The 14,367-nt window shown below is 40.3% G+C and overlaps 2 protein-coding genes across 9 annotated transcripts in view; one reads left to right on the forward strand and one right to left on the reverse strand.

Moving 5' to 3' along the window:
• Positions 1–8,134, forward strand: part of dnm2a (dynamin 2a) — a 33,043-nt gene extending 24,909 nt beyond the window's left edge. For 7 of the 8 annotated variants that reach the window (XM_085271489.1, XM_085271482.1, XM_085271483.1 and 4 more), the window contains 7 exons: positions 610–720; positions 2,755–2,864; positions 2,993–3,104; positions 3,341–3,505; positions 4,704–4,927; positions 5,057–5,320; positions 5,642–8,134. In XM_085271489.1, the coding sequence (XP_085127615.1) occupies positions 610–720; positions 2,755–2,864; positions 2,993–3,104; positions 3,341–3,505; positions 4,704–4,927; positions 5,057–5,320; positions 5,642–5,714 (1,059 nt within the window). In that variant the 3' untranslated portion in view covers positions 5,715–8,134. Of the gene's footprint in view, positions 1–609; positions 721–2,754; positions 2,865–2,992; positions 3,105–3,340; positions 3,506–4,703; positions 4,932–5,056; positions 5,321–5,641 lie in introns of those variants that run through there. The other variant, XM_085271488.1, reaches the window with a different exon arrangement.
• A 1,308-nt stretch (positions 8,135–9,442) lies between these two features.
• On the reverse strand, positions 9,443–12,943 carry LOC146576309 (transmembrane emp24 domain-containing protein 1-like). The gene is made up of 4 exons (XM_085271492.1): positions 12,425–12,943; positions 11,409–11,506; positions 10,171–10,357; positions 9,443–10,055 (listed from the first exon to the last, which is right to left on the reverse strand). The coding sequence occupies exons 1-4, from the start codon at positions 12,617–12,619 to the stop codon at positions 9,837–9,839; spliced, it is 699 nt and encodes a 232-aa protein (XP_085127618.1). The 5' UTR covers positions 12,620–12,943; the 3' UTR covers positions 9,443–9,836.
• Between the last annotated feature and the right edge of the window lie 1,424 nt (positions 12,944–14,367).

A 14,367-nucleotide genomic window follows, 5' to 3' on the forward strand; every position in this document is an offset into this window, starting at 1 on the left:
ATTAACACTCTTTTCTCAAAGTTCAGCTAAACCCATTAACAATGCTGCTCTCTAACTTCCAGTGCATAGGCTAGGCTTTACTGACCCGCTGGCATTAACATACCACCGTCGACCTTTGGTTTTTGACTTTGTATCAGAGCAGCCATGCTGTGGGTACTATCAGGACCCATTTGGTCATTTCCTTACTGTGGACTATAGACAATGAGGCCTACATCCCTCTTTTCAACCTTGTAATGCTTTTGTATATAGTCATCCATATTACATGTGTATATACTAGATAAATGTGCATGTTTTTCTGTTCTTTAGTCACTCCATTTTGTCATAGTTTAGCATTTTCAGATTCTCTCTTTTGTGATACCTAGTTAAGTAAATTAGATTTGTTTAGGTACAATGTTTAATATGTACATAAAAAGAAAAAAACACAAACATACCAAGGCCCAGCAGGTAAGCGGGTAAGGTTTTATTGTTGTTAAATCCCATAATTAATGGAACTTTATGGGGTCCACATTTCGCCAGTGCATGAACCTCATTGTTAAAGCTTTCCCTCAATCCTCCTGGTACCCCTCTCTCCCTACAACCCTTCTCCGTCATATTCTCCTGACCATACAGGTGATCAGGAAAGGCTGGCTAACCATCAACATCAGCATCATGAAAGGAGGCTCCAAGGAATACTGGTTTGTCCTGACTGCTGAGTCCCTGTCCTGGTACAAAAATGAGGAGGTGAGAAGAGTTGCTGTGTGGTTAAGACGCTGCTGCTAATATAAACTATCCCAAATGAGGATTTGGTGTCATTTCCCAGCCTAGCCTAACCAATGTGCAGACTACTGTTCAGCTGCAGCCTGATGAACAGGTAGTCTGAACACTGGGCAGGCGAGGTGGGGGTTGAGGGGTGAGAAGGACTCTGATGGGAGGAAGGACCCAGAGGTCATTACGTCTGCATGCTGCAACTGTAGGACCGAGGACACAAAGAGTAAATATTATCTCAGTAATCATACATATGAAGAAAAAGCCACGTGTATATAGGAACTGCTTATTACTAAAACAACAGAAAACTTAAAATTTAAGTTTTTTGTGTGAAAATGCAGCATTACATGAAACATTTTAACCATTACAACAATATGTTTAAAGTGACTCAGGCGAGTGACTCGTGCCAGCCCCTCTTGGCTAAACAGCAGTGTCTAAATATGTTTTGTAGAAAAGATATGTACTGAGTCTCGAATTCAAGGAAAGGAGACAAATGTTCACTCCAAGAAGCATGCGTGCCCTGATGGATAAACTTAAAATGATCAGACTTAACTGATTTAACTAAAATGAAAGTTTGAATACTTTTAATAGCATGAAATTCATAAAAAAAAAATCATCACATTGCTCACCCACTTGATCGTCCTTAGTTGTATCCATTCTTCCACCAAGATTATTATTATTTTTTTTTTAAAAAAGAAGTCATCATTTAAAATATATACACACACACACAAACGTTAACTGAAAGGGCGTCCTCACGTTGGTAGCCTTTTGTGAAAAGTCGAAGAGAAAGGAGCGGTACGATGGTGGAGGCAAACTGACGTGGCAGGCGGGCTGAAATGTTCCAGCCGGGATCTGACTTTGGAATTTGCAGGAAATCGTACTGGGTTACGGGGGCCAGAGCAGAGGGAGGGGGTGATTGTGTGTACAAGTGTGCATGTGTGTAGACACTTGTTCACATGAGTCAGCCTAAATGATTTAGGAATTGGGTGTGCAAGTGCGTCGTTATGCACACGCACAAAGTTCAGTTTTATGTATTTGTTCGCTTTAGTCAGGCTTGTCTGTTTGTTTGTCTTTGCACGTGCAGTTAAAGACTTAGCCCCTGTTTTTTTTTTTCTTTTCTTTTTTTGCGAGTGTGTATGTGTCGTGAGGGCGGGGAATCATGAGGAACTGAGTGATGTAACTCTTGGGCCTGCACCCCACTCTCTGTGGTTGTGCAGACATAAATGCTTCCAGATGTCTTTGCTCAACAGCGAAAGCTGGCACCCCATCCCCCTAGAGCTCCCTCATGCTCCTCCTCCTCACACTCATCATGCATTTCTTCATCCCACCAGCCTGGTGGTCGTCCACACAGAGGAAATGCATTCCATCATGTCTGCTCATTGGTGTCGAAGTATCAGAGCAACGCTCTGTGATTTTCATCTACAGCCTACAGTTGAAATCAGAGCTCTTCAACCCTACATAGTATGTAGGGGTTACACATCAAATCATTTAGAAGTTCTATAAGTAACATTTTTGAGTTAAGTGAAATATTCAAACAGAGAACATTTTCTGTGGTATTTAAAGAAAGCAAATGAAGAACTGAAAAAGAGTAAGGGTTTTTGTTTCCCACAGAGAAATTAGAATTTGAAAAGGCCTCCAAAGTTTGGGGGGAATACCAGAAAAATTTGATGCCATTAAGGACAAAGAAGGCTCTCTATAAAATCCCAACCTGATGAATAATTTTTCTACTAGTCTGCTTTGAGGAAAGCTTCATATGTTTTAGTACCATCGGTCATTTTCTGAAAACTTGACTCTGAAATTTATTTTTGAATTTTATTTGTTTTTCAATGCTTTTGTAAATTTCAGTAAATGTTATTCACATCATGAGAAATGTCTTGACTATTGGGAGGTTTAAAAAATTTCACTACAGCACTGTGTAGAAGTCCTTATGTGTTCTCTGTTATATGTTCAAGGTTTGCCTGTTATTATTACTTTGTGTCGTGTGTAAAAACGTTTTTTTTCTCATGCTAGGAAAAAGAAAAGAAGTATATGCTTCCCTTGGATAACCTGAAGCTCAGAGATGTTGAGAAAGGCTTTATGTCCACAAAGCACATCTTTGCAATCTTCAACACTGAACAGAGGTCAGTCGTGTTAATAATAAAACCCGTACTTGTTGACCGGTATTCCTGCAGGCCTATCTTTTCCTTGTGTGTGCATGAATTTGTGTATTGGAGTGAGGCTACACACAGCCACTTGTTTATCTCTACAGGAACGTGTACAAGGATCTTCGCCAAATAGAACTGGCATGTGATACTCAGGACGATGTGGACAGCTGGAAAGCGTCTTTCCTCAGGGCTGGAGTTTATCCAGAAAAGGACCAGGTATGTAACAAAGTATTTCTGTTTGACTGGTTCTTTTCCATTAAAGAACCAGAAAGCATTCATAATCAAGCTCAGAGTTTGGACTTACTGTGCAACTATAAACACTCTATAGCGCTTTTTCTCTCTTTACATTTTCAGGAGAATTTTCATATCTGCTCCTATTACAGGAAGTAGATGTGTGTAGGCTATAATTCTGCTTCATCTTTGCTGTTTTGTGTTTTGATGTTGTGGTTAAGGAGGAGAATGAAGAGCCTTGCCCTGCAGATACATTCTCCATGGATCCTCAGTTGGAACGGCAGGTGGAAACCATACGCAACCTGGTGGACTCGTACATCAGCATCATAAACAAATCTATCAGAGATCTTGTGCCCAAGACCATCATGCATCTCATGATCAACAGCGTAAGTTCAGCAGTTCTCACCACCAGACCAAAGTAATTGACTAGACTCGAAATACGCTAGAAGTAGAGTTATCCAATCACATTGAAAAATTTCTTTTGGGGGGGAAGGGTTTGTTTTTATAAGTTGGGCATAGCAGTGTGCAATTTCTCTGACGGAGCAGTGATCATGTTGCGGTGGGCCATACTGTGGGAAGTGACATGCGTATTTAAGTTACAAAGTTATGCAGTTGCACCATGAAATGGGTTCAATCGGTTGATAGTTGCAGAAAACAGTTGGTGCCCACACCCATACTGTGTAATGCCTGAAAGGTGTGGTGTTTTCCAGCACTATTCAACCATCGGAAATACAATATGAGAAGAATATATATCCTGACAGTGTCTGCATGTTCTGGGTCTGTTACTGCAACACTGCACTGTATTTCACTTAGAGCTTAATTGGCTTCTTTTCTGCAGATTCTCTATGACAGCCACTTCATACAGTGCATAATACATTCAAGCACAGTTTCTGGTTAAAGCGGATCCTAATTGTGAGGATATGTCCTGTGAAAAATGCCAACAGTAACTGTATCTCAACCTAAACTTTAAATGAGAGCATGTACTATTGCAACACTCTGCACGTCCTAAAATATTGCACTTCCACACAGTATCCCTCCTACGCACTCAAAGTGTATTTCTGTGAACTGTGGGAGGACGTAGCATGTTTTTTACTAGTTCTGTTGATCGTTGTCTTTCTTAAAACAAGCTTTTAATTGTACTTACAGTACTAAGTGTATTTGCTGTAGAACTATGGAGAACAGTTTTTAGTTTTCTTGTTTTTTGTTATTGGCATTAGTCGTGCATTTTATTTTGACACAAGTTCCTAAACTTGAAGCAATTAAGAGAATTTATGAGGCATCCTCACAGTAACTTGCCCACTGTCCATTTATTCTGATTTATTATTTTAGTGAGCCTACTTTGACATCTTCTAGCAGTCCAGCAACTACACATACACACACTTGTAACAAACTCCTACACGACTGTCTAGTAAGCAGCTCTTTTGCCAAGACTTTCAAATATTTTTGGTCACAGATATATGCGTATTTTTCTTTTATGAGTAAGTATTAACCCCATAATATCTTATTAATTGGAACCACATACTACAGCCATTTTCCTGCTCCATATCTAAAGATTCTGTCTTGATTAATATGTCCTCCTTATAGGCGAAGGACTTCATCCACTCAGAGCTTCTGGCCTACCTCTATTCATCTGGGGATCAGAACATCCTGATGGAGGAGTCGGCTGACCAGGCCCAGCGTAGAGACGAAATGCTGCGCATGTATCATGCACTCAAGGAAGCACTGGTCATTATTGGCGACATCAGTGCCAACACAATCTCCACCCCAGTACCGCCACCTGTAAATGACTCCTGGATGCAGGAAGCCAGGTGAGGGTTAACGGGGTGTGAATGTAATAGTTGAAACACTCTTTCTCTAATCACACAGGAGAATTCATGTGATCTTTGTGTTGGTTTTCATTTTCCTTTCCGTTTGTCATGCACTAAACTTTTTCTCAGTCCGACCGCTCAGCGCAGGCCAACTCCTACATCATCCCAACCCCCCAGCCGTCCACCTGCTGTGAGGGGACCAACACCAGGACCTCCCTTGAACCCTTCCCCTGCATTTGGAGCACCACTCAATCCCTCCCCGGCCTTTGGTGCACCCCCAATCCCCTCCCGCCCAGGCCCGCCCATCAATGCCTTCAATAGCAGTCAGGATCCCTTCAGTGCACCCCCACAGATCCCCTCCCGGCCTGCTCGTGTCCCTCCCAATATTCCCAGGTAAGTTTTATGATGTGACCAGCAATGCGTGGAAGGTGTTACTGTGATTTTTGTCGCACAGACTCTCTAACACTTTGTCTTTGACGTCACATCATCGTGTTTCTTTCGAGAGTTCCAGGCATGGTTTGTGGTTTGTCTGTCGTTTGTATACATACCTATTATTTCTGTATGCGTCATTCTTTCCTGAGTCTCAAGTTTCTCTTTGTCACTCTTCTTCCGTTCTTCTCTCTCTTCTGCTTCTGTTTGGGAAGTTTGGTTTCTTCACTGCCTCTTTGAGAGCACATCTCACTTCTTGTCCTGGTTTTTCTCTCCTCGTTACAGCCGAAGACCCCCTGGTGCTCCTTCTCACCGGCCCACCATTATTCGCCCTGCTGAGCCCTCCCTGCTAGACTAGACCTGTGGCCGAGTCCACCTAAGAGTGTGTGTATTTGTGTGTGGATGTGTGTATCTGCACAATATAGGCAGGGGCGGGGGCTCAAGGGGAGGGGCTGACTGATAGTAGTGCATAACATGCAACATCCAGCCGCATTGATGTCTGTTCAAGCAATGTTAATAAGCTGCTAATAATGTGTTTATAAATGCGCAGGAAAGAAAGCAAGCCCTTAACCACTTGAATATTGCATTTGACTGCTCTAAAAGAGGAAAACAAATGGCTCATCTGTGAGATGCATTCAGCTTCTGTCATTAGGAGATGATGTGTCAGATTCAATATTTTTTAAATGTAATAACTGGTTAATTTCCTTTACAGTTTATTTCCTGGCAAGGTTCTCAGCAGAAGTACATTTATTAAGTTATTAACTGGTACAGGCTGATTTTTTTCTCTCCCCTCCGCCCTACTTTTTTTCCCCTTCAAAATAAGCCTGGACGTTCAAGTCTAGGTTGGTCTTTGTAATATACACCCATAACCAGCTGTTCTCTCGGGTCTCCTGATTTCATATTGGAAAAACAATGGCTTATTATCACTGTTCTTTTTTCTTCCCTTGTGTTGCTTTATTTGAGTGAATTTGTCCTTTTTAAATGACAGTTATACATGTAGCTTTAAAATGAAATCTTAATCTCAACAGAGTGTAAAAACAAAGAAAAAAAAAAGATACAGAGCAGGGTTGTTTGACACTGAGAGAAATAGCTTCGGTTCCTCCTTCAACTATTATTTTCCTCAATGAAATGTTATTCATTGACCGTTATAATCCAAGCACTTCTAACCGCCTAGCCTTACATTAAGCCACTCATAGCAGGGATGCTGTAGCTTGTTACCATAACACTATGCACAAAAGTCCGGGGGGAGGGGTGGGATGGATGCTGTCTGCACTTTCTGGGAAGCTTTCTCCACTAATTTGGAGATGATCACGTCTTGAATTTTAATCCTTCTAGTCTCAGTCATACCTCAGTGAGGCCTACAGCCTTGGAGGAGAGTTAATTCCTGGATTAGCGGATTTAAATAGAACGGCGCACACGGTACAGTTTTCTCTCGGAGAGGATAAAACTTGATGAAGCTGAGGGGTGTGTGGACAGATCTGTGATTCAGAGCGTAAAGGTGGTATTAAGTATAGATCAGATGTTACGTCTCTGTCTGGGCTTAATTTTCAAGGAAATTTTCTCTCACTTATGCTTCCATGCATAAAATGATCCTGTATATAGCTGGCCTATTCTGGGGAGTTAGCTTATCTCTCATTTTATTATAGGGTACATGACAAAGCATGCTATCGATCATAATCCAAGCCCAAAATGTCAAAATACAACGGTAGTCATCAAATTAAAGAAAGCACTAGCACTCATTTCATAGATTAGACTTCAATAAAGGCGGGAAAAGAGATTATTTCATTGTGCTTTATTTAAAATCTGGGCATTTTTTTTATTTTTTATTTTCCCCCATTTCTTTTGATGCTTTGGTAGCAATTGTATCATCTCTGTACAGGTATGTTCAACTCAGCCCCCCAGCTTCGCCTGGACTGTTACTTGGGGTTTTGCTACAGGGATTATCTGTCTAAACTTGGACGTGCACTTGGTTCAGCTGTGATTATTTGATGATGATCTTTTGATTGCTCTTTGAACGTATTTGACCATAATAAAAAAAAATATATATATATTTTTAAGTCTTTAAGGGGAAATTGGGAGTTACATTGGGCACTTGTTTTCTGTTTTTTTTTTTTTGTTTGATCAGTAGTGGTGAGCAGGTGCTGGGATTTGTGGTTTACAAAGGCACATCCTGTCAAGAGAAGCTCCCTAAGATGGTAGTCTGCTTCAAGGAAAGATGATTAATTAGCCAGACTGACAAATCAAAAAGCTGTTTTAAAAAAAAAAAAAAAAATGCAGCAAGATCCCAAACCACTGCTTCTTGAGACAAAATGTGCCTTTTCTTCCTTTCTCAAGGTCTGGCTTTCAGTGACAGCACCAGGAAGAATAAAATATTCCTATCCGGTCTTTATACTGAAGATCTTTAATAATGGATCTTCCATACTCCCCATGGTACACAAATTTTAAACAACTAAAACAGATATTTATTGGTCTAGAGTTTAAATCTCTGTGATTGTCACTTAGACCTGCCCTTGGGAAGGCTAACCTGTAAATGGCTTGTCATATAGTAGGCTGTGAGCAAACTGCCTTTCTCCCTAATGGACGTACCCATCTTTCTTCGAACCCAACTCTCGGATCTGGAAGACGGGGATTGGAAACAACCTGCAAACATTTTTTTTTCTTCAAACCTTGTCAAGTGCCTCTGTAGCAATTAATTGATTTGAATAAACAACATGAACGGATTTAGAAAGGCGAGTAAATAAAGAGGTGTTGTGTACAATAAAGGGACTGGCTCTGGTGGTTGGTGTCTGTTTGTGTCTTGTGTGGTCTTCTCTCTTTCTCTCAGATAATGTATAGAGCATTTCCTGGTGGTCCTCTCCTTTCTCTTTGCTTTCGCTCTCCCTCTCTCGGGCTAAAACAAGCCCATATTCCTATGGCAACCTTCTACTTAACAACCTGCAGAAATGCATCTTGACAAATCCTGTGGTGATGAGCAGGAACACTACATTTTTGCAACATTAACTTTTAATCATTGTTTCTCTGTGGGCCAAATCATCTTCCAATAACAGCTTCTCAGATTTTCTCTTGCAACACTAAATTGAGATATAATCATACATTTTTCACACTGATGAAAGATAAACGGTTGCTTTTAGTATTTAGATTTTTCCAGGCAGTATTTAAAATTCAAATGTGAAATGCACTTCCCTAGTATTTCCCTTTGCTTAAACAAAAGGTCCTTCTATCCCTCAGCCGGCACCCGCCACAGTACAAGTGTCCTTGCTGTTTTGATAACTGGATCCTGAAGGGTTAACATGTCAACGGCAATTCTTTACTGCGTGTCACCAAGAGATTAATGTCAGTTGTTCCTGAACAGGCGCCCGGCCCCTCGTCGAAACCAGCAGTGACCTTGGCCGCTCCGCAGTGAATGTGAAATGACTCCAATGACAACAATGGGAGCAGAAGAGCACGTTTTAATTTCACTTCATCAAAACAAAGAGGCACTCCCAATAACACTGTTACAGTCCTGCAGCCTAACTGAAGAATTCAAACTGAGTGGCATGGTTCAGGGTTTTGTTTCTTTCTTTGGGATAATGACACTAATGATTGTGGGCACAAAAAGCTGAAATAGTTTGAAATCTCATGGTGTACTTTCAGTTCTCTGTTCCCAATCCCCCAGAAGACCTTAGAGCATTTGTTTTGTATCATTTCAGTTCTGGTGCCAACTCACAAAGTGCAGCAGGAGAATTGTATTATAATTTTTCATGTATCTGCTCAGTGATGCAAAAGAGAGAATGCCTTTCAAGTGGTGGAGCATTACCACAATAAAATGATTCATGGCAGAGTCTGTAACTGCTCACAGTTATAAAAATAGACACCTGGTTTTACTGACTTCTCCACCTTAGTACCACAAAGTGCAATTGCATGAAACAAGTGACTCTGATGCCTTTTTCCCCAGCCACCTGACTGTTATTGTTTTGTGTAATATTTAACTGTCATATAGTAAATCTAATCAGGGACTTTTCTTTTTATGATTATAAATATTTATTTTATTACAGTTACTCTTTTGCATCATTTTGTTGTTTTTTTGTTTTTAAAGCTTTTAAAAAGCTTCATCATGCGCTTTCATGAGGTGACGTATCTGATAATTAGTTTTTTGGTGTTCTGATAATCTTAGTTTCTAGATGTGCCAAATGTAGTGTTTGTAATTCAATAAACTTTCAAGGGAGAACAACTGACGTTCTAGCTTCCCTAATGAAACTTTTAACAAATACCGGTGCTACAGGCATCCACTACTGTGCTATAAATGTGATTTCAGGGATGACACAAAAGCAGAAAGTGGTTTCCACAATGCATCAAAGGGAACAGTTTTTGACAATTAAAAAAAAATCCAGTGCAAAAACCAGCTTTTTAAAATGATGTAAACTATTCCTTTAAATTCAGCTCCCATGTCAGTTGAGTGTTTTCTGCTAGTCTTTCGTCGATGGAGGTAAGGATGGTTTTGTTATGTGCGGACCTGCTTGGTGTTGACAAAGAGGCGTCGGAGGGTGTAAATTTGAACAACAGCAACAGTGAGCATGACCGACAGGTTTACGCAGGACCAAAAGGACACTCGCCACAAGTTGTCCTCCAGAAGGTAGCGGTCTCTCGCCTCAAATGCCCTCAGCATGGCCTGGACCTGATGGCTTTTCTCCAGGTGCCGGTGCACAGAGTCCATTCTCGCCTGGAGGGGGACAAAAAAGACATTAAGTGGATTTAAACGAATGGCGCTGATATGATAACCAGTTGTAGAATAAATTTAGATCCAGGACATGCATAATTTTATTTTCTGCTCTCACCCTGATGTCTTCCATTTTGTAGTCCACCATGCTGTCTGAAGTTACAGTCTCTAACCAATCATCTTGGCCTCCGTTTTTGCTGTTCTGATTATTAATGACGACCTCAAAAAACACCATCTTCTCTGACATTTTACTGAAGCTGTTGTCAAAACATAACCGGTAGTCTCCATCAACTGTGGGATCCACCCTACAGGAAAAAGAACATTTTGAAGACAGGTGGCCGATCGATATGAATCTCCCACATTGTATATGTCTTGATACACATTCAATCATCCGGGCAAGAAAGAGTTTATCTGGACAACTGCGAAAAACTGTGATGAAAAATTTCTCCTACTGAAAACGCAATGTCCGCTAAAATGTACGTTATTAGGTAGACTTTAGACCTTCCCTTTAATTCAGTTCAGATTTGTATAGCAAAAATCACAACAGGCGCCTTCAGAATGATTTCTTCTGACCTCCAGAAGTGCCTAATTCAAGGCACAGATTCAACAAGGCGCTGTAAACAATCCTCTGAGATTTTGGTTCATATTAAAATGATGGCATCACACAATTGCAGCAGATTTGTCAGCCGCACATTCATGATGTGAATCTCACCTTTCACCACATCCCAAAGGAGCTCTATTACATTGAGATCTGGTGACTGTGGAGGCCATTTGAGAACTGTGATCTGATTTTCATATTCAAGAAACCAGTTCGACAGCTTTGTGACATCATGGCATATTATCCTGCTAGAAGCAGCCATCGGAAGATGGACACATTATGTTCTGTAAACCCAAAAGATGGTTTTATGTTTGTGAGGGTTTTTTTTCTTGCTTTTTAAATTTTTTTAAAATCATTTTAGGGTTTGTAGCCTACAATTTAAAGCACCTTGAGATGACAGTGGTCATGAAGGAGCTATATAAACAGAACTGAATTGAAATGAAGCAAAAATCACAGCAGATCAGCTGTTTTTGAAATACTATGACCAGCCCATCTGGGAACAACAACAGTGTTGCATTCAAAGTCACCTAAATAACGTTTCTTCCCCAAAATGATGCTTACTTTGTCATCCTGAGCATACCTACATGCCTAAACACATTCATTTACTGCCCTGTGATTAGCTGATCAAATATTTGCATTAAAAAGAACTTGAACAGGTGTATCTAAGTCATTCTTTACGTACATTTGTTTAACTACTTTTTAATAGAAATACTAAAGAGCAAGAGAGACTGCTCATCTCAGACTGAACAGATACGCACATGTGGATACCATCAGACCTCCTGAAGTCAGAGACTAGCCGATGTCCGGTGGGTGAGAGGAGGATAAACCCAACATCCAGACCTGACCCTGCGATCACCTGTAACAAAAACAGGGATTGAAGTCAGTATTTGCAAAGGTTTGAAGTCACAATCACACAGAATTCACTAACACAGCTCATTTCTTTTCATCCCAGACATGCAGCTTACATGTGAAGCTTCTCTACTTTACAGGTTCATTTGCAACAGCTGCCTGAAATTCAAATTAGAACCCTGATAGTAGCCTGAGCGACAACCTAGCTCACGTGTTATCCCACTGTCTGAGTTCTAGCCACACAGTTCTCAGCAGTTAAAAGTGTTTATTTCAGCACCTAAATAACCCACTAGTTAATGAAAAGCACAGGGTCAGACAAGTTTAACACCCAAGATAGGAAATTGATGAATTTTATCAGTGACTGACTGAAAAAAAAAAGGATTTTGTCAGATGTTTACTTCTGAAGCAGGACTGGAACTTAAGGATACTGAAGGTGTAGTTATGTTGTTTAATGATTGTGACTTAGGTTTCCAAATGAATGCATTAATGCTACACGGAGACATAAAGAGTCATGACTCAGAACCAGCACACCACCACAGCTGCAAAGAGATTGCAGTAACAGAGTGACCGCGATACTAACTGTGGTCTGATTATAGGAAGTTAACCAAAGGTTATTCTGAATTTTTGAAATGAAAGTTTCTTTGGATTTATGCATTGTTGTGTGTGTGTGTGTGTGTGTGTGGGTGGTGGGGAGATAATGCATAAAGATAGATTAATCATTTTGTGGGTTATTTTGCTCCCCCTCTGTGTTATGGCTTCTGCAGCACCAGTGGTTGTGTTATCTCTCTCTATGCAATGCCAAAGTCCAACACGTTTCTTGTTTTTGAGTTACATATTATACACAAACTTTTTCCGGCTAAAGCAAACATCAGAATAAACTCTGTCCGTGTACAGACAAACACCAAAGAGAGAAGTTTCCACTCACCTGGTATTCAACTTCCATGCTGTCGTTCATCGCCGTCCTTTGGTAAAAACACTCTGTGCTTCCAGCTGGTAAGAGGAACGTAAACCCCATGTTTTTGTTTGGGCCCAAACCCAAAGTCAATCCCAAAGTCAGAGTTAAATATGCCAGCAAACACAGCTGTGCAGACGCAGTCATCATGTTTTGGTGGCAGTGCATAGTCCATTTATTCTACTTTCACCAACTATGAGCCACTTGTTACACATTTGCTACACAGTTTTCTGCATATCTCTAATTGCTTACTCGCACTCTGACAGTTGGAGAATAGCCAATAGATAGCACCGCTTCCCTTAAAAGCTCAATGAGTGGAGCCACCGTTGCGACCAATAGCGCTTTGCGGTCTGAACAGCAGAGCTGACAAAGCTGACATGAAGTAATTGGTTTGTTTAAAAAAAAAAAAAAAAAATTCTACAAAATTTCTTCGAAGACAAAAGTGCTATGTTTTTCACATTTCATTTCCCCTTTCTCTTAATTTTCTGGTTTTTACATACGTAAGATCACTAACGTTGTAGGCGAACTACCTGACATTTTCCTTTAGGTGGAGCTGTTGATGAGATAAAAAAAAAAAAGAATAGAAAGCAGGCTTGATATTAAAAAAAAAGAGGCACAAACATGATTTATGATGACTTCATGAATAAATAAATATACGTTGTATCATAAAGTTTTGAGTTTGTGGAGACTGGGTCCAGGATTGCTGAGCTTAGTGTTCACAGAAAATGTTGCTGAGTGATTTCCATTGAACGGTCTTTCAATGGAAGATCATTTATTTACAGCCTAGAGACTATGTGATGTTATTTCTCTGTCACTTTATTATTTTATTCTTGATATATAGAAGAAGAAAACCCCCAAAACAAATCAACGAAACCCAAAACCACAGAGCAAGTGCCAATTTACAAATCACTGGAGGGCGACAGACTGAACAAACACTTTTCTTAATTTAATAAAGAGATAAAGAAAGGAAAATTATGTAATACTGTACTGAATGTGACTAAATGTGACTTCTCTCTTTTCAGAGTGAGTAATAAAATCTTAGTATGAAAAGCTCATTATTTTCTGACTTTTCTTGCCCAACCTTCCCTCTCCTTTCCCAGTTCTCACACCTCTCATTGGTAGATGGAGATCTGCCACCAGTCCTCACCGAGGCCTTCCCCAAACCACAGTCTCAGGCCTAGATCTGTGCTTGTTCCCCCCGCCAGTCTCTCCCAAGAAACACTCAAAGTGAAGATGTGAAAATGATAGGACAAATAAAAGACATTTACCACTGCTATTAGGAATTAATTAAACTGTCTTAGGTCCACTTGGGTCAGCAGACAAACAGCATTAAAGGAAGTTCAAATTAATGTTCACTTCCTCTATAGTGCTCTGTGTCATGTTTTGTTTCTGTTTGTCATACTTTTGTCATCATATATATATTTTCATCCTATGATTCACCTTGCATCGTTGCTCTCTCACTTTCATTGCATCATGTACACATTAAATCATCATTAATCATGTATTCCTAAGCAGGTGTTTAGAATGATCAAATGGAAACCACTTCATCATATTGTCCATTACTAGCATATTTCAGAACCACTTCACATACATTACTTTAAAAGGATGGTATGGTAAGCTCATACACTAATATGCTAATACAATCCAAGCAGCTGGTAGATCACTGGAACATGCTTAAACAGAAGTTTTATTGAAAGGATGTACCCCCACGCTTCCTTCCCCTTTCTCATTTCTCATTTCTCAGGCTTCTCATTAGTTTACGGGGATCTGCCTCGTCAGGGAGCCTCCATCAGTCCTCTCTGAGGGCTTCTCCAAACAGTAGCCTCGGCTCTGTGCTTATTCCATCTGCCATTTTCTTACAAGAAATGTTGTCTAATCTAATTGAGGATGTATTTGATGATGATGATGGTATTTGT

This window comes from Mchenga conophoros, linkage group LG4 (genome assembly GCF_057382185.1).
Source record: "Mchenga conophoros isolate Kocher_MC1m ecotype Shallow Benthic linkage group LG4, M_conophoros_male_GT1.1, whole genome shotgun sequence".
NCBI classification, from domain to species: Eukaryota; Metazoa; Chordata; class Actinopteri; order Cichliformes; family Cichlidae; genus Mchenga; species Mchenga conophoros.